This window comes from Mustela nivalis (assembly GCF_964662115.1).
Source record: "Mustela nivalis genome assembly, chromosome: 5".
Classification (NCBI taxonomy): Eukaryota; Metazoa; Chordata; class Mammalia; order Carnivora; family Mustelidae; genus Mustela; species Mustela nivalis.
The window spans coordinates 78,223,660-78,245,143 of record NC_139024.1 but is presented as its reverse complement, the minus strand read 5'-3'; the positions used below and the strand labels follow the sequence as shown (position 1 = coordinate 78,245,143).

General features: G+C 35.1%; 1 protein-coding gene across 2 annotated transcripts in view; it reads right to left on the bottom strand.

Annotated features, from left to right (window-relative positions):
- Positions 1-21,484, bottom strand: part of TBC1D32 (TBC1 domain family member 32) — a 248,907-nt gene that overhangs the window by 3,434 nt on the left and 223,989 nt on the right. For both annotated transcript variants that reach the window (XM_082730010.1, XM_082730011.1), the window contains exon 33: positions 13,675-13,863. In XM_082730010.1, the coding sequence (XP_082586136.1) occupies positions 13,675-13,863 (189 nt within the window). The remainder of the gene's footprint in view (positions 1-13,674; positions 13,864-21,484) is intronic.

The following is a 21,484-nucleotide window of genomic DNA, read 5'->3' as shown; positions in this document are numbered from 1 at the left end:
GGATTGAAGTAAGACAATTCTTACTGTTCAAGAATTCACTTTAAACAGTTACTGTTGTAGGTCATGGAACTATTTATGAATTTAAACATTCTTTTCATTCAAATTATGTGTGATTTGGCACTGATCAACTCATTAAAACTTTTATGAGGAAGTTTGTCAGTGGAGAGAAATTATAGTAATGTGTTATTCTAACCAGATAAAAACCCAATGTCAGAAAAATTGCTTTAGTGAATATACATGATTTTTAAAAGAATACTTATTGTTTATTAACTGAATCACAATAGGAGATGACACCATTTGAATAATAGCTCTAATAATTATTTTCTTGGCAAAAATATGCAAAATCTCACCAACAGGGTAGGAGGGTACACTGTTGGTGGGAATGCAAGCTGGTGCAGCCACTCTGGAAAACAGCATGGAGGTTCCTCAAAATGTTGAAAATAGAACTGCCCTATGACCCAGCAATTGCACTATTGGGTATTTACCCTAAATATACAAACGTAGTGATCCAAAGGGGCACGTGCACCCGAATGTTTATAGCAGCAATGTCCACAATAGCCAAACTATGGAAAGAACCAGGATGTCCATCAACAGATGAATGGATCAAGAAGATGTGGTATATATACACAATGGAATACTATGCAGCCATCAAAAGAAATGAAATCTTGCCATTTGCGACAACATGGATGGAACTAGAGCGTATCATGCTTAGCGAAATAAGTCAAGCAGAGAAAGACAACTATCATATGATCTCCCTGATATGAGGAAGTGGCGATGCAACATGGGGGCTTAAGTGCGTAGGAGAAGAATCAATGAAACAAGATGGGATTGGGAGGGAGACAAACCATAAGTGACTCTTAATCTCATAAAACAAACTGAGGGTTGCTGGGGGAAGGGGGGTTGGGAGAAAGGGGGTGGGATTATGGACATTGGGGAGGGTGTGTGCTTTGGTGAGTGCTGTGAAGTGTGTAAACCTGGTGATTCACAGACCTGTACCTCTGGGGATAAAAATATATGTTTATAAAAAATAAAAAATTAATAAAAAAATATGCAAAATCTATTGATTTTTCCTTAAAATATTTTTTGAGTTATGGCTTTAATTTTTGGACATTAATTTCAAAATAAAGAGAAAATACCCTGATAACTATTCTGAAGAGACACCCATAATGCAAACTGGTGCAGCCACTCTGGAAACAGTATGGAGTTTCCTCAAAAAGGTAAAAATAGAACTACCCTACAATCCAGCAACTGCACTACTAGATAGGTACTTCCCCAAAGGACACAAACATACTGATTTGAATGAACACATGAATCCCAATGTTTACAGTAGCATTATCAACAATAGCCAAATAATGGAAAAAACCCAAAGGTATATCAACTGATAAATGGATAAAGAAGATATGGTATATGCATGCACACACACACACACACACACACACACACACACACACGCTGGAATATTACTCAGCCATCAAAAAGAATAAAATCTTGCCTTTTACAATGATATGGGTGGAGCTAGAGAGTATTATGTCAAGCAAAATAAGTCAAAGATAGATACCATATGATTTCATTCATATGTGGAATTTAAGAAGTAAAACAGATGAACATAGGGGGAATAAAGGGAGGCAAATCATAAAGTAGATGCTTAATTATAGAGAACAAACTGAGTGTTGCTGGAGAGGAGGAGGATGGGGGATAGATTAAATGGGTGATGGGGATTATGGAGGGCCTTTTGATAAGCACTGGGTATTGTATCTTAGTAATGAATCACTGAATTCTACTCCTGAAACTAATATTATACAATATGTTATCTAACTGGAATTTAAATAGGAACTTGAAACAAATAAAAATGGCCACATAAGTCTATAAAGATCATTATTACATAAGAGAAAAATATTCATTTTTAAAAGAATGTTTTTAAATGATGCATCTCATTATTTAGATTTTATAATTTATAACTGAATAAAATCTTGAGAATCTCTAATTCTACTTTTTATCTTCAGAGTGGTGTATTCTTCATTTTAGCTAAATATTCTCTAATGTCTTTAGTGGATAACTTTACTTTGTAATTATAACCATTTAGGCTGCCAGCTTATCGTTCAATTTATAGCAGATAATTTCTTCAGAATACTGCTTTATCATTTGGTTATAGATCTCAGTGTACTGGACTCTGTATAAAAATATGAATTAATTTTTTTTTCAGTAATCTCTACCCCTAATGTGGGGCTTGATTTTATGACCCCAACATTAAGAGTTGCATGCTGTCCTGAGCTGGCCAGGCACATCTGAATTCCCTTATTCTTTAAGTAGGCAAACATATGTAATTATATAAGCAATACTATCCCTTTTTATATAAACAATAGACTATTTTTTTCTAATATGTTACTTCTGAAGTGGTTTACACCTTGTTTAGAAGTTCATTTTGAGCATACTGCATTTTCTTTTTTGTATCTCAATAGCTTTTCAACCAGTGATTGGCTCTCTTCATTAATGCTAGGTTTCAAATGTTGAATCATCAAAAAGCATTAAAAAATTACTATTCTAGGGTGTCTGGGTGGCTCAGTTGGTTAAGCATATGCCTTTGGCTCAGATCATGATCCCAGGGTCCTGGGTTTGAGCCCTGCATCAGGCTCCCTGATCAGTGGGGAGTCTGCTTCTTCCTTTCCCTCTGCCTCTCCCTCTGCTTGTGCTCTCTTTCACTTGCTTGCTCTCTCAAATAAATAAAATCTTTTAAAAAATGGTGAGCCTGGTGGGTATTATGGAGGGCATGTATTACATGGAGCACTGGGTGTGGTACATAAACAATGAATTTTGGAACACTGCAAAAAATAAAATAAAATTCAAAACAATAATAAAATAAAAAATAAAAATTTCTATTCTAAACCACAATATTTCATGTGCATTCAATATTACATGATGTGGCATATACACAGCTTGTCTCTCTCTTTTGTATATACAACCCAGTTTCAAATATGTATCCACTAATTTTTCTTTTACTATTGAGAACATTTAACTAGAAGGTCCACTGAATTTAAGGTTTTTAAAAAGGTAACCAGACTAGTTAGTGAGAGTCAACCTGATATACTAGAAGGAGTACAAAATTTGGATTCATACCAAAAAGGGTCCAAACCCCCCTGTACTAGTTACTAGATGTATGAACCTGAGCCTGAGGAAGTTTACTGACACTCTAAGTCTCAATTTCTCCTATGCAAATGCAGACAATAATGGCATAAAGTTGTACCGCCTAGACTCCTTTTCCTGGACTATAAAACCTTACATGATCTGGCCCGACTCCTCTCTTACTGTTCTATCTCCCCTTGTTCTGCCACAGTGGTCATCTCAACACTTTCTAAGTGGGTCAACCTCATTCTTACCTCTAAGATTCTGCATTTGCCTTTCTTTCTATTTAGAAGAATTTTGCCCAGAAGTCCTTGCTTTGCTTTTTCCTTTGCTTCATTCAGATCTCTTCTTACTCTCTCAGAGTAGCCTTTGCTGGACTCTATACAGCATCTCTGACTTAGAATGATTCTCTTAAGATGTCTGATTTCCTTATGATAAGATCTATCAACACCTGAAGCATTATGTTTTTTTTTTTTTTAAGATTTTATTTATTTATTTGACAGACAGAGATCTCAAGTACGTGAAGAGGCAGGCAGAGAGAGAGAGAGAGACAGAGGAGGAAGCAGGCTTCCCACTGGGCAGAGAGCCCAATGAAGGGCTCGATCCCAGGATCCTGGGATCATGAGTGAGCGGAAGGCAGAGGCTTTAACCCACTGAACCACCCACGCACCCCTGAAGCATTATGTATTTATTCAAATACTTGTCTACCACTAGAATGAAGGCCAGTGTGGGTAGGGACATGGCCTGTCTTATAATACAGCTGTGCCTGGGACACAGCTGTTGTACAATAGTCGATTGAGTCAATGAGTGAATTATTAATACCCATTAATCCCTTTGTCCAGTGCCTGGCATTCAATAAGCACTCAAGGTGTTAATGGTTTCATAGGAAGAACATCTTTATTTACTGATGGTCTCTAAAATGGCTAAGTTAGATTTTCTTGATCATGCTACAAATCTATAATGTTCAACATCAAAGATTACTGACTCATCTGTTTTTCAACCCCTTGCCAAAAACATAAGGGAACATTTCACTTAAAATATTATACTACTGTCTTTTCTTGCAATGTCTCAGGAACGTGCCCCTTACAGAAATCAAACTATACCTATACTTTCAAACATTACTTATATCAGCTAAAGTTTCCAAAAATAATTTCTAGCAAAAATGTTTTTAATTTTTTTTCTAAATATTTTATTTATTTATTTGGCAGAGAGAAAGAGAGATCACAAGTAGGAAGAGGCAGGCAGAGAGAGAGGGGGAAGCAGGCTCCCTGCTGAGCAGAGAGCCTGATGAGGGACTCGATCCCAGGACCCTGAGGTCATGACCTGAGCCAAAGGCAGAGCCTTAACACACTGAGCCAAACATGTTAGAGCCACTGAGCCTCTAAAAAAAGAAAAAAAAAAACCACGTTTTTTAGAGCTACTGCAAGTCTTTTAAATCTGGAATATGAATCAAAGATAATGCCTTTTGGGATGGCAAATTATACAAAGTACAAAAAGACTGGGTGTGCTAACATTACATGTCTTGGTTTTATGACTTTAGGATCAAGTTTAAGCATGTTTGCTATATTATTTCCCAAATTTAATTATTAATGCATTTGAAAGATGATTTCAAAAAAAGACATAATAGTTCTTTATAAAGTGTGAAGAAAAGTCACTTTGAATGGGCTAAATGGGAACAATGAGTTGACACTTATTAATACTCACCTGGAAATATATAAAAGTTTAGGACAAAAGGTGTAGAACTTAATATATCAAGGTAACTTAAAGGATTCACATGGATATCAAATCTCACATAAGAAGCATCAAATTATATAGTAAGAGTCACATGAAAGAAGGAGTTTTGTGAAATTGGCTCTGCTCTTTACCTTTGCTAGAGATGATTTTTTGATTTTTTGTGTAGGACCTTCTTTCTTGGTCACAATGGTAGAAAAACAACCAAACTGTAAGTAATGTTTTTTCTAGTATGTTTCTCCTGGGGTGCTTGGTATAATCAGAAATCCCAGAGCTCAACAGCCCCAAAACTATTAAATCCCTGGTGTTGGCATTCTGGATTCAAGTTTCAAAAGTAACATTTTTACACAGTCAAAGGTTTCAAGCGATTTGAGATTTTATACTAAAACCTGGCAACTCAGGCCTGTCACGACAATTGTTTGGGTAGGTCTGGGGAGGAGTCCAGATATGTCAGTTTTAATAAGCACACTAAGGATCCTCAGGGTTAGGGAAGTTTATGGAGTGTGCGTAGCTCTGGACAGAGTATGAGGTTCGTAAGTATTTAGGAAAGAGTATGTGATTCTTAAAAGATTTTAACTCATATAACCTCACTCTGATCAGAATGGCTAGAATTAACAACTCAGGAAACAACAGATGTTGGCAAGGATGCAAAGAGGGAACCCTCTCACACCACTGGTGGGAATGCAAACTCGTACCGCTATTCTGGAAAATTGTATGGAGCTTCCTCAAAGAGGTAAAAATAGAACTATCCCATGAACCAGCAATTACATTACTGGGTATTTATACAAAGAACACAAGCATAATGATTCGAAAGGGTACATGCACCCCAATGTTTATGACAGCAATGTCCACAACAGCCAAAATATGGAAAGAGACTAGAGGGCCATCAGCAGATGAACGGATAAAGAAGATGTAACACACACACACACACACACACACACATACACACACACAATGTAATATTACTCAGCCATCAAAAAAAAAAAAATGAAATCTTGCCATTTCCAATGACATGGATGGAACTAGACGGTATTATGCCAATCGAAGTAAGCCAGGCAGAGAAAGATAAATACTGTATGATTTCATTCATATGTAGAATTTAAGAAACAAAACAGATGAATATAGGGGAAAGGAAGAAAAAATAAAATAAAAACAGAGAGGGAGGCAAACCATAAGACTCTTAACTATAGGAAACAAACTGAAAACTGCAGGGGGTGGGGTGGAGAGATGGGGTAACTGGGTGATGGTTAATAAGGAGGGTACTTGATGTAATGAGTACGAGTGTTATATGCAACTGATGAATCACTAAATTTAACCCTGAAAGTAATAATCCAGTATATGTTAACTAAACTTAACTTAAATACAAAATTTAAAAATAATAAATAATTAATTAACTTTAAAAATAAAGTTAATATTTAAAAATATTAAATTTAATATTTAATATTAAAATTTAATATTAAATAATATTAAATTAAATTAATATTAATTAAATAATATTAAATTTAATATTTAAAAATAATAAATAATTAATTAACTTGAACGTAGCTGAGGGATACGTGGGCATTGTGTGATGACTAGGGAGATGATCTAATCCTGGCAGGGTAAATGAGGGAACAGGCCTTGATCAGATACAATGTAAGAGAACGATCCTGACCTAGATCTGAAGTGTATGTCAGGTATTACTATGATTTCCTAAAATACCTACAGGGCTAGAGAAGAAAAAAATGGAAGCAAAGTATATGGTCTAGTTATGGACTCAGAAAAAAAGCCTACATCCTTTGCTATGCTTGTATACAATCTTTTTCTTCAGTTAATAACAAGAAGGATGGGACAGGGATGTAGATAGTCAAATAACTGCTATTTTTTTTTAATGCACTTGCTATGTGTCAGACAGTATTCTAGAAGTATTTTATAAAAACGTATCATTTAATTCCTCAACAATTCCATGGAATAGGTATTATTTACACCCAATTATACAGATGAGAAAACTGAGGCACAGAGAGGTTAAGCAAGGTGTCCAAGCTTACAGAGTGACAGAGCCAAAATCTGAATGCAAGCAAACCCAGTGATACAAGAACAGTGAAAAACACTTATTTGCAAACTACAGTTAACATAAAACCGAACGTGTTTTATCTATTCCCTCAGATGATGAATTATTTTTTGTACCATGTATACTTTTGTCTTTTAAAAGCTTAGCAATTCATGTGCTGTTTCTCAGACTGATCTCCATTCCTTACCCTGTCAACATGTTCTGGTAACAGCTGCAGGAACAACAACAACAAAATTCCTCTTGACAATTTACTGATTGGATTGAAATTAATTTGATTTTTTCATAATTATAAATTGATTTTGCCATAACATGCAGGATTTAGTTGAAGCATTTTAATTAAGTATCTTGAGCATTCACAGCCTGATTTTCACTGGAAGGCAATCTTTTCCTAGCCTGGCATTTCAGTGACGTTTTTTCCAAGTTGAAATCAATTGAATTCACAAACTAAAACCAAGATCACTGCCAACCCGTTATCATGCTAGAGAGAAATGCAATATAGCCAGTTGGCTAAAACAGTGGGTCTTCTAAAGTACTATTACACTCTTTCTAAAGTGGCTTTCTTGTATGAGTGAGTAAGAGTGAGTGACTGGGAAAGAGAGAGCAAGAGGAAGGGAGGGAGGGAGAAAGAGAGAGAAAGTGACAGAGACACTCCACTTAAGAAAAGTGGGGGGCATCTCTGGTGGTTCAGTGGGTTACGCCTCTGCCTTCAGCTCAGGTCATGATCCCAGGGTCCTGGGATCCAGCCCCGCATTGGGCTCCCTGCTCAGTGGAGAGCCTGCTTCTCCCTATCCCTCTGCCTGCCTCTCTGCCTACTTGTGATCTCTCTGTCAAATAAATAAAATAAAATAAAATAAAATAAAATAAAATAAAAAGAAAACCAACAAACTTTAGACTTTTAAGTTCACTGGTATATTTAAGAGTACTGTGCTTATTTTTCTAGAGCATGTTTTTCTTTCTGGTAAGTGTAATGCTCACAGATTTTCTGAACCATCATCTATCACTGATAAAAAAAAAAAGGCCAGGACCCTGAATCCAAGGACTAAGTAAGCCCTTCAACAAACCTTCAGAAGTTGTCTTAGCTCAGGACTGATCTATCATATCAATCACCACATGTGGGAGTAATACACTCATTGTACATAATATATAATGCTGCTCTATTATCAAACCCACTTATTTATTGTGTCTACACAGAAAATGTGAAAAACTCAGAAAACACCTTGCTGATATCATCTTATACCCATGCCGTTCATTTAATCATTTAGTGATTTAGTCAAAAGGGGAAAAATAAAGTGTTTGGGGTTTTGGGGGTGGGATTTTGTTTTTCAAGTAAACTTGGCCTGACTATTCATGTTCACCATCTGGCCTAAGAAATTCCAAATCATCTTTTTAATACACTGATCATGAAGAATTACTCAGTGGGCTATCAGAAACGTAGGCAATGCATCTAGACTCCTAAATGCCTAATTTAAAATCCTGAGCCTAAACCCAAATGAATACAAATGGGTTAATATTGTTTCTATACTATATGCTTCAGACAGATTATTATCATTCCTAAAGCAATGGTTCTATCATGTCAATCTCGGTCAATAAATGAAACTTAAACCAGAAAATTTTAACTGCATATTTTCAATCTTCTGGAACCATCCCATTACCTGAAGTTTCTCAGGATAACTGATAATAGTTGAAAACATGCTTGTGGTTTTCAATGTTTTGGAAACTTTCAATTGGGCCTGATTATTTGAATATATTTATAACAGTTAGATGCTTGTTTTATCTATTTTTATATAATGATTCAATACCCCCCTTTTAAAAAGTTTTATTATGAAAGAAGTATGGACCCATTCTTCATAAATAAAAACAACAACAACAACAACAACAAATATGCTAAAAAGCAAAAGTCCTCTATTCTACTCCACCTCTACAGAAGCAATCATATTTAAATATGTACAGTCAAGAGATAACATGTAACCTATATAAGAATAGTATTATGGCTGTGGTTTATAGTTATATGGATAATTACTACTTTTTTTTCACCCTTTGTACAAGTCTGAGATTTCTGGATTAGAAGCATAAAACATAATTCCCTAGGTTTAATACTTAAAATTACAGTTGAAGGAGAAATTTTTAAATTATATAACTATTTCTGACTTGTCTTCAAGGGAAGGAAAAATGAACATCACTTTATTAACCAAAGATTCATGATTGGTTAAAATGTGAGTAAATGGGAAAGAGTATATATGTTTATAAGCATGGGAAACAACAGGTCATAACAGGGCTTAATAGAAGAAAAGTGCATGTAATAATACTTAAATAAACCATACTCGAATTTATCTCACAAGAAAAATAACTGTCCACCAAAAGAGGTCAGTGAACTTGAGACCTACCTGTTGGAAATAGAACAAAAAATAAAATGAAGTCCAATATCATAAAGATATTTTTCCTAATCCCTCAGATGAATACAAACAGAAGGAGTAAGAAGGTTGGTTTCAGGATAAGTACTAAAATTAATTAGTGTTTTGCCAACATGTTCTTAGTTTGGATTTAAACCAATTCAATTAAAATTTTAGGACTTGAATAATGACCTTTTCCCCCTCATTTAAAAGATCTTTAGAATTTATCAAGAAGTAGTCAACAAAGAGAAGAAACTGCAATAACACCAACATTAGTTAGATTTGAAGAATTTAGTAGTTTATTTTTAAATGTGAACAAAAATAAGTTCATCTTTCTCTCGTATGTTATTTGTTTATTCTATCAACAAATATTTATTAGGCACCTATTATATGCCAGGTCCTGCTAAAGGCATTAAAAACATATTAGTAAATGAGATAGACAAAAATCACTGTCCTAGTGCAACATACACATTATACTGAGGAAGACTAACAAAAAATATATATTAAAAAATTTTGGCTATGACAAACACTGTAAGAGAGACTGAAGTGGGATAAAAGGTTAGAGAATTACAGGTTAAAGGACATTATAAGTGCTTGGGAAAATTTCAGACTCTGAAATTCCTATAATTGACCACGGTAGTAATGAAAGTGTCACTTACTAAAAAGGAACCCGCATTTTGTCCTCAACATAATCCCCATTTGTTTAACCATCCCTGTTCTCCAAATTACCTCTTTCAGATAATTATTTTATTTTTCTACATAAGTTTTCCTTTTACACAATCATTGTCTTGGTATATATTTTCATTAAAAATGTTCCAAAATCCTTGAGGAGAACACGGGCAGCAACCTCTTCGACCTCTGCCGCAGCAACATCTTCCTAGGAACAACGCAAAAGGCAAGGGAAGCAAGGGCAAAAATGAACTATTGGGATTTCATCAAGATCAAAAGCTTTTGCACAGCAAAGGAAACAGTTAACAAAATCAAAAGACAAATGACAGAATGGGAGAAGATATTTGCAAACGACATATCAGATAAAGGACTAGTGTCCAGAATCTATAAAGAACTTGGCAAACTCAACACCCAAAGAACAAATAATCCAATCAAGAAATGGGCAGAGGACATGAACAGACATTTCTGCAAAGAAGACATCCAGATGGCCAACAGACACATGAAAAAGTGCTCCATATCACTCAGCATCAGGGAAATACAAATCAAAACCACAATGAGGTATCACCTCACACCAGTCAGAATGGCTAAAATCAACAAGTCAGGAAATGACAGATGCTGGCGAGGATGCGGAGAAAAGGGAACCCTCCTACACTGTTGGTGGGTATGCAAGCTGGTTCAGCCACTCTGGAAAACAGCATGGAGGTTCCTCAAAATGTTGAAAATAGAACTACCCTATGACCCAGCAATTGCACTATTGGGTATTTACCCTAAAGATACAAACGTAGTGTTCCAAAGGGGCACATGCATCCGAATGTTTATAGCAGCAATGTCCACAATAGCCAAACTATGGAAAGAACCTAGATGTCCATCAACAGATGAATGGATCACGAAGATGTGGTATATATACACAATGGAATACTATGCAGCCATCAAAAGAAATGAAATCTTGCCATTTGCGACAACATGGATGGAACTAGAGCGTATCATGCTTAGTGAAATAAGTCAAGCAGAGAAAGACAACTATCATATGATCTCCCTGATATGAGGAAGTGGTGATGCAACATGGAGGTTTAAGTGGGTAGGAGAAGAATAAATGAAACAAGATGGAATTGGGAGGGAGACAAACCATAAGTGACTCTTAATCTCACAAAACAAACTGAGGGTTGCTGGGGGGAGGGGATTTGGGAGAAGGGGGGTGGGATTATGGACATTGGGGAGGGTATGTGCTTTGGTGAGTGCTGTGAAGTGTGTAAACCTGATGATTCACAGACCTGTACCCCTGGGGATAAAAATATATGTTTATAAAAAATAAAAAATTTAAAAAAAAAAAAAGTTCCTAAGGAGGGCCTGCATGACTCAGTCGGTTGAGCATCCAACTCTGTCTGGATTTTGGCGCAGGTCATGATCTTTTGAGATGGAGACCCATGTCAGGCTACCTGCTGGGCATGGAGCATGCTTAAGATTCTCTCTTCTCTCTCTCCCCTGGCCCTTCACTCGTACCTTGCTCATGCTCACTCTCTCTCTCTCTCTTAAAAAAAAAAAAAGTTCCTGAGCTAACATTCTAGGGATATATGTAAAAAGTTTGAGACCTGGGGCGCCTGGGTGGCTCAGTGGGTTAAGCCGCTGCCTTTGGCTCAGGTCATGATCTCAGGGCCCCAGGATCGAGTCCCACATTGGGCTCTCTGCTCAGCAGAGAAGCTCTCTGCTTCCTCTCTCTCTCTGCCTGCCTCTCTGCCTACTTGTGATCTCTCTCTGTCAAATAAATAAATAAAATCTTAAAAAAAAAAAAAGGTTGAGACCTTTTGAATTCAGTATTTATAAAATAAAAAAATTCTTGATAGTTTGGCAATCTTGAATAATCAGTGGCATTTATTTATAGAAAATCATGATTAAAGGGAAAAGAGCTCTAAGTGGTAAAGAATAACGATAAAATTAAAACCACAATGAGACACCAGCTCACGCCAGTCAGAATGGTTAAAATTAACAAGTCAGGAAATAACAGATGTTGGTGAGGATGCGGAGGAAAACCTTCCTACACTGTTGATGGGAATGCAAGCTGGTACAGCCAATCTGGAAAACAGCATGGAGGTTCCCCAGAAAGTTGAAAATAGAGCTACCCCATGACCCTGCAATCACACTACTGGGTATTTACCCTCAATATACAAATGTAGTGATCCAAAGGGACACCTGCACCCCAATGTTTACAGCAGCAATGTCCACAATACCCAAACTATGAAAAGAGCCCAGAAGTCCATCAACAGATGAATAGATAAAAAAGATGTGGTATAGATACACAATGGAATATTATGCAGCCATCAGAAAGTGAAATCTTGCCATTTGCAATAACATGGATGGAACTAGAGGGTATTATGCTAAGCAAAATAAGTCAATCAGAGAAAGGCAATTATCATATGATTTTACTGAAATGTGGAATTTGAGAAACAAAGCAGAGGATCATAGGGGAAGGGAGGGAAAAATGAAACAAGACAAAACCAGAGAGGAAGACTAACCTAACCCTAAGAGACTCTTAATCTCAGGAAACAAACTGAGGGTTGCTGGAGTGGAGGGGAACAGGAGGGATAAGGTGGCTGGGTGATGTACTATGGGGAGTGCTGTGTATCATATAAGACTGATGAACACAGACCCATACCGCTGGGGCAAATAATACATTATATGTTAATTTAAAAAAAGCAAAAAAATGATAAAATTAATTAACAGAAATTACTTGTTGAGCTAGAGAAAATCTAGCAAAGGACAAATGCTGGTTTTGGTGTATGCATGTGTATGTGTATTTGTGAGATGGTGAGGGGAGCAGGGGGAGGGAAACATTTGAGGGAATCTCTCAGATTCAAGGAGAGATTTTAACTTAGGGTTGGGGTTTCATCAGGAATTACACACAGGGATGTATTTATATAACCATATTTCTTAAAGTCCAGAGCTTCAAAACTCATATTACTGTGAGATAGAAAGCAAGTTATATCTTGTTTTAAAATATTAACTTACATAATGTAGTGACTTTTTAAAAAGAACGTTATGATAGAATAATCTTTCATGGAAATGTTTTATTAACATAGGTGAAAGTTTAAAAAATGCAGGATATGAAGGCATAGGAATTTACATTAAGTGTTTTTAAAATATTTCAAACCTCTATCTTAACATAGTAGTTTGAACTTTTAGTAACTAGATAAGATATAAGGAATATATGGAGATAGATATAGATATAAAATACATCTTGTGGGACAGCACACTGGCTAACAGCTTAGCTCCTTCACACTGTAGTCCCACCATTCCCGAGTGTGTCATCTTGAGCAACTTGAGTTGATGCCTCATTTCTTCATCTCTAAAATGAGAATAATGGTACCTACTTTTTTTTTTAAAAGATTTTATTTATTTGAAAGAGAGAGAGATCACAAGCAGCGGGAGGAGCAGAGGGAGAGGCAGACTCCCTGCTGAGCAGAGAGCCAAAGGTAGGGCTCGATCCCAGGACCCTGGGATCATGACCTGAGCTGAAGGCAGAGGCTTTAACCTATTAAGCCACCCAGGTGCCCCTAGTACCTACTTTTTAGGTTATTTTCAGATGACTGTCGAGAAAAGTGTCTGACATATAAGCATCTCATCAAAGTTAGCTATGAACTCTTTTTTTATTTTTTTAAGATTTTTTAAAATTATTAACTATGAACTCTTAACCACCATTTTCTCTCTAAAATTACTTACTTTCAGGAAAACTTGTAGATCTTGAGTCTGAGTGTGTTGCAGAATGTCTTGCTGCAGATGCTTGAATATAGCTATACAGATATACACTTGATAATCAGGACCAAGGAAAACACAAGTAGCAATATAATGGCAGATTTCTATCCAATCCAAATAATTCCAGAAACACTGAGTTATCCATTGTAGGCAAATCTAGGAAAAAAGAAGTCACTTCATTAGAAAGCTTATAAAACCATATTTTTAAAAAGCAGTATTTTTAAATATTTAAATAAAATATTTAAATAAAAAAATTTAAATAAAAATACCATATTTTTAAAAACCATATTTTAAAAATCAGTGATTCACACAAAACCAATGAAGAGTTTGACATATGATCCAAATAGAAAGACAACCTACATACTAGGATGCTTCATCTACTTGCCTGATGCATGAGAAAACTTTCATGGCCCAGGGACTCGAGACTTAGAGGTAAACTGATGATGTGCCCACTGCTCATTTACCTATTGCTTAATGCCTTCTTTATTCATACAATCCTCCTCTTACCCACAACAGCAGTCTGCTCTCTACAGATAACAAATGCTAACAGACCATTTTAATTCAGAGATGGGAGTTTCTTCAACCCTACCTTTAATCACAGAAGTATAATTATGCAGATGACAGATTGCCAAATGTTGTATTAATGCAAATGGACTCTTGCTGAATCAGAAAATAATTTAAACCAAACAGGACTGTATAACATAAAAACTGGGAGCTAATGTAGAAAACAATTTAAAAGTGAGATTTTTACGAAAATCATTTATCTTACTTTTTGAGTAACATTCAGACTGTTTAGCTTATAAAAGGAATACATGCTTATTGAAGGAAAAAAATAGAAAATGTTAAAAAAAAACATAGTAACAATGGCAACAGTGATTAACACTGCTAACATTTGGGTACATTAATGTTATGGGTGGAATTGTGTCTCTCTCCTAAAAAGTAGTCCAAGTTCTAACCAACCCACAGTACTTGTGCTTGTAACAATATTTGGAAACAGGGTTTTTACAGAAGTAATCAAGATAAGATGAGATCACTTTAGGTTAGTCCTATCCTAATATGACTGGTATCAGATAGGGAAAATGTGAACAGAGAAACACATACATACAGAAAGACGATGAAAAGGCACACATGGGGAATGTCATGTGAAGACAGAGGACTGGAAAATGGCATTTACAAGCCAAACCATCTAAGGCTATTAGAACCTAGGAGAGAGGCATCAGAGAGTTCTTTCCCTAGCACCTTCAGAGGGAACACAGTCGTTAAAACTTTCATTCTTGACTACTCCAAAACTGGGAGTCAATAAATTTCTGTTGTTTTAAGCTACCCATTTCATACTATTTTGATACTGTAGTCCTAGGAGACTAAGATAATTACTTTCCAGTATTCTAACTTTCATTTATGATTTACAAATTACTGGTGAAGAAATATTTCCTTTGTTGAACCGCTCTTATACTTCTGTTTTTAGGGTGGGGAGCAGAAAATGGGAACAGATATAATGGCTTATCTCAATTTGTCACAGATCTAAAAAAACAGATGCAGAAAATCTTCCTTTTGTTGTTCTATTATTTATCCTTTAAAAGAAATATTCTTGAATACTTTATTTATTTATTTATTTATTTATTCTTTAAATTTTTAATTTTTTATAAACATATATTTTTATCCCCAGTGGTACAGGTCTGTGAATCGCCAGGTTTACACACTTCACAGCACTCACCACAGCATATACCCTCCCCAATATTCATAAACACACCCCCTTCTCCCAACCCCCCTCCCCCTAGCAACCGTCAGTTTGTTTTGTGAGATTAAGAGTCACTTATGGTTTGTATTCCTCCCAATCCCATCTTGTTTCATTTATTCTTCTCCTACCCCCTTAACCCCCCATGTTGCACACCACCTCCTCATATCAGGGAAATCATATGATAGCTGTCTTTCTCCACTTGACTTATTTCACTAAGCATGATACCCTCTAGTTCCATCCACGTCGTCGCAAATGGCAAGATTTCATTTCTTTTGATGGCTGCATAGTATTCCATTGTGTATATATGCCACTTCTTTATCCATTCATCTGTTGATGGACATCTAGGTTCTTTCCATAGTTTGGTTATTGTGGACATTGCTGCTATAAACATTTGGGTGCATGTGCCCCTTTGGAACACTACGTTTGTATCTTTAGGGTAAATACCCAGTAGTGCAATTGTTGGGTCATAGGGTAGTTCTATTTTCAACATTTTGAGGAACCTCCATGCTGTTTTCCAGAGTGGCTGAACCAGCTTGCATTCCCACCAACAGTGGAGGAGGGTTCCCCTTTCTCTGCATCCTCGCCAGCATCTGTCATTTCCGGACTTGTTGATTTTAGCCATTCTGACTGGTGTGAGGTGATATCTCATTGTGGTTTTGATTTGTATTTCCCTGATGCTGAGTGATATGGAGCACTTTTTCATGTGTCTGTTGGCCATCTGGATGTCTTCTTTGCAGAAATGACTGTTCATATCCTCTGCCCATTTCTTAATTGGATTATTTGTTCTTTGGGTGTTCTTGAATACTTTCTAAAACTCATTTTGTATAGATCTGTTCAATTTTGGGGAATATTGATTCTACCTTCAAGTAGCTTGAACATGGTGTTTGCAGCACAAACTGGGTGACTTAAAAACAGAAATTTATCTTCTCACAGTTCTGCAGAACACAGGGTTGGCAGGGTTGGACCCCTCCCTCTCCTTGGCTTGTAGATGGCAGTCTTCTATGTTTTCACCTGGTCTTCCTCTAGATATCTGTGTCCAAATTTCTTCTTTTAAGGACAGCAGACAAACTGGATTAGGGCCTACCCTAATGTAATCTCATTTTAACTTAATTACCCCTTCAAATATAGTCATTCTCCAGGGTAGTGGTGGGGAAGGTTTCAACATATGAATTTTGGGGGTGGGGTGACACAATTCAGCCCCTACCAGATGGTATTAATGAATTGTTTTTGCATGTGTTATTACTTATGCCAACCAGTAACATTATTCGCAGCTATTAGAGACATATCTTTTCATCTCATTTTCCACTTGTATTTCCTATTATTGATAATGCCATATCACCTATATTTTCTTATTTTTTTACTGTAATTCCATTCTTAGGGAAAAATGTTTGCTTTATAAATATTATGACCCCATTCTATAATGCTCAAAATCTAGTCATAGAGCCTACAAGTTAACTCAGTATTGAAATTTTATCTATGAATGTCCAATGCTATCAACAGGCACAGTGTATTTAATTTCCTTTTCTCCCAACTTTAGCCTTAGTACTAATAGGATTCTTCTCTCAGATCTTGACCTGAAGGGTCAAGGGTCTGCTTGGCATGCAGAGTTCATTACCAATCTTCTATTGCCCACATAATATGGCTCTACTGCACTGGGGAGAAAATATCTTCACTATTCTTACTTTTCTAGATAGGTTGAAGCAGACATTTTTTGAGAAGTAATACTTTTAATTCCCTTAATGTACTGCTGCCAGAGTTCTGTCTCTGTTCTTTGCTATAGCTAGTAAGGCCAAGCAACTTATTCCATGCTAGGTTAATAAAAATGAGTCTCTGAATGAATTAAGGAGAAACAAAAGAAGAGTAGAAATTAGTACAAATGATCCCACAACCAGAAAAACCAGTGCCAGAAAAAGCAGTTCCCATTCAGCTGTCAGTTTTAGGTAGGGATGAGTGACATGTATACAGCGATGAGAGGGTCACAGCTTTTGACTGTCTTCTTTTTCAGCAGCCTTACTGCCCTACAGGTTGGATGGTGTGAAACTGCTGATCTGCAACTATTTTGATCTTGAAGCCTCACAACTTTATACGGTTCAAACAAAGATATCTGAACTTAAAACATACGTAGGGAAATACTTACCTTTTTTGGTTAAAAGAAAGTTACCCCAGAATCTGCAATTAGTTCTTTCTTATACATAGTTATTAATGCAGTTTTCTGGTGTTTACATACATTCAAGCATTGTTTTATTACATTGTCTATTTTTCTTCCATTAAACAGAAATAATGCCTTTTTCTACGTATGGGAAATTTAGGAAAGGAAAATGATTATAACTGAAAACACTCTGAAAGTACACAAAGCACTATATAATATTACTCTATAAGAAAATACAGATGTTTATTATTCATTTACTATTTATCAAGTACCTAATATACAAACAAGCATTATAATTTTTAAGTAAACAAAAGACATGTAGTCTTTGCTCTCATAGAGTTGACACTCAGAGGGGAGATGTGCACTTTTTAAATATATGTCCCTCTTCATTTGGCAGAAATTATATCAGATATTCTGTGTGCAAGATAGTTCAGAATTATTAAACCGTAATAGAATTCTAAAATCGTATTCCCCTAGAAGAGTGAGCAATGAGTCACAACATTTAATCCTTAAGTAAATAACTTCTCTATAGAATGCAAAGGTTTGCAAATCAGCTAACAATCTAGAATTCTAAAAGGATAAAGGAAATAGCATGTGTCTAAGCAGAATGATAAACTCATAAAACACTTTTTTATTATGGAATTTTTCATATATATACATATATATATGTATATATATATGCAGTTCATGAACCAGGCCCATCACAGATTTGAAATTTTAATTGGGAAGGTTCTTCAGCACATCTGCCCCCCCCCCCAAACAGGATCCCCTTACTTAAACTTTTTAAAAGAAATAGATCATAAGTTGTGATGAATTATATGTGTTTGCTTTAAAACATACAGAAAATCTGTTACCAGTGGCATCAGTTTTTCTTTTGATCTATCACACAAGACAAAAATAATCTTAGAATATTAGCACTACCACAAGAAATATAATTACTTAAAACAGTATTTTTGCTGTTCTTTGTCTTTATGCAACATATCACTTGACTCATACAGTCAAATTACTGTGATTTAAAGTGATAGGTTATATTATCAAATATGTACTGTTGGGTTCATTTGCTTCAGTTTGATTTTATATTCTTAGGGACAGAATTTGTTTATTTTGTTGGTTACATGTATCTATATCGCCATATGAAATATTTAAATGATTCCAAAGTAAAAATACAAAAGTAAGGTATATTCCTTGACTCTTCAGCTCATTCCTTCCTTATCCTTATAAGCAATCATTTAAAAAAATGTGATATATAAAAAAAAATAAATAAAAAAATAAAAATAAAAAATGTGATATATTCTTTCATGTTTTTAATAAAACACATTTGTACATGCATTTGTTATCTTCACTCTTTCTTATATAAATGGTGACACACTAAACACTTTTTTTCTTCACCTTTTTAACACTTAACAAATGATCCTGCATATCACTCCAACACAATATACAGAGGTATTTTTCATTTTTACAACTGCATGGTATGCCACCAAGGATAAACCATAATTTTTCAACCAAGTCCCTATCGATAGACATTTGCAGTTTTTAGTCTTGTGATACTAAAACCAGTGCTATAACAAACAACCGTATGTATTTTCAAATTTTTGTCAGATAATTTGACAGATTAAAATAATAAATTTAATTTTATAATTACATGATTAATTTGGTAATTGATATGACAATTCAATAGGTTTCCATAAATGAGACTGCTGGGTTAAAGGATAAATGCATGTAAGATTTTGCTAGACACTGCCAAATTCCCCCTTATAAGTCAAAAAAATGTACTGCATTTTCAAAACTAAGAAGTTGAGTTCTTATATTCATGGAAATATATTAGTTATGAAACAGTTTACAAAGAAAATGAAACAAACTAATTACATTTGTTTTTACAGTAAACCAATATTCCTTAAACCAATTACTTTTAAAAACATTTAAATGGTGTTTTAGGCTTACAAGGAAAGAAAATCGTTGTATAATATCCATCAAAATGTACCACAACCTTCCTAGGCAATTTTGCTCTTCAATCATACTTAAGCTTCTAAAGGACATTAAGATGCAACATTGAGATAAAAATAATTATTTTATCTGAGGAAACTATTCTCACTTGTATCTAGATTTAAAAATCAATCTCCAAAAAATGCCATAAGAATTAGGTAAAAAAAAGTCTGGTTAAAACAATTTTTTAATGGATACTTGATTAAGTCAGAATAAGTATGAACTAAATGACCAAGTTTTATGATTCAAAGACAATGTTTTTAACAACTCTTCTGGCCCTTATTTTATTTGCTCTCACCAAATAAAGAATATTAGCAAAGAAAGAAAGAAAACTGATTTCAAAATCAAAAGATGTGGCTTCAAGTGAAGTCCTTGCTGTCAAGGTAACATCAATAAGTCAGTTCACTGACTTCATGGATTCTGAATTTCTACTTCTGTCACATGATGTAGTCAGAACTTAAAATGAGATAAGGTCTAGAAATACATCTTTATACTGCACAGGGTTGTTACACATAAGAGTATTTCTGTTGTACTTCTAGGCAAGATACTGTGTATCACACATCCAAAGAACCTGTAGATAAATCAAGCACACATACTTTTAAGGAACTTTCAACTATTAAAGAGGTAAAGGACAAAATAACTATTCCCCAGGGCAGGATACAGATTTCTACCAGAAGTACAGAAACAGTACACAAATTAAAATCTACTTGTAATTCATTTAAAAAAAAAATCTCCCAGGTGCCTGGATGGCTCAGTCGTTAAGCAGCTGCCCTCTGCTCAATTCATGATCCCAGGACCCCTGGGATCAAGCTCCACATCAGGCTCCCTGCTCAGCAGGAAGCCTGCTTCTCCCTTCTCCCTCTCCCACTCTCCCTGCTTGTTTTCTCTCTCCCTGCCTCTCTGTCAAATAAATAAATAACACTTTAAAGAAAATTTTAAAAATCTCCATTTGGACAAACATAAAGAGTAAGTAGTTGACACAAAGATGTGGCAAAGGGAGAAAGGAGGTACTATTTCAAATGGCAACATCAGCAACATGAGAAGGAAAGCCCAGGGAGATAGATAGATAGATAGATATAAATAAATAAATAAATAAATAAATATATATATATATATATATATGCATTTATGAATAGGAGCATGAACAAGAAACATTCTGCTTTGCATTTACATAATTCTGCATTTTCGAAAAATACAATGTCACAAAATACAAAATGTAAGGATAGCTTTTTTTTTTTTTTAAATCCAGTCTTCATGATAGGAGGAGAAAAAAACAGCAAATGAGAAAAAATGATGAGGTTTTTCTAAAAGTATATTCAGAGGATTATCCATGTTAGCTCATTTGCTGACACTGTATAGTACCATAATGATATGCAGACTAATGACCCCCAAGGAATTTTAAATCATTAAAGATATGTGGTACTTCTTAGGCTAGGAAAGTTAAATAAAGTACAATAAGGAAAGTGTTTTACCAAAGGATAAAATTCATCAAAATGTTAACTAGAACATCTGATTTTTCTGTTCATTTAAAAAGCAGGACTATATATTTGAATTTTTATTTTCTACTCTGTTACTCTTAAACTCTAATCAACACATATTTCTGTTTTAATTTTTTTGTATTCTAGTTAAACATATATTTTTACTCTAGAGATATGTGTTTTTTATTTAGCAACCTACTCACAAATCCTTCATTAATCAACCAATCCCTTAGTGTCTATAAACTCACAACTTCAAAAAGCACTGCTCCTAATTAGATCAAAATGAATAAGCTTTGAAATACAAAATCTGTATCCAAATTATTACTTAAGCACCTATACCTATTCGTTACTTAAAAGTTGTTTCTCATTTTATAATTAGCAGTAAAATTGCATATAATATCAACAAAGCAATGATATATACTTAAGGCA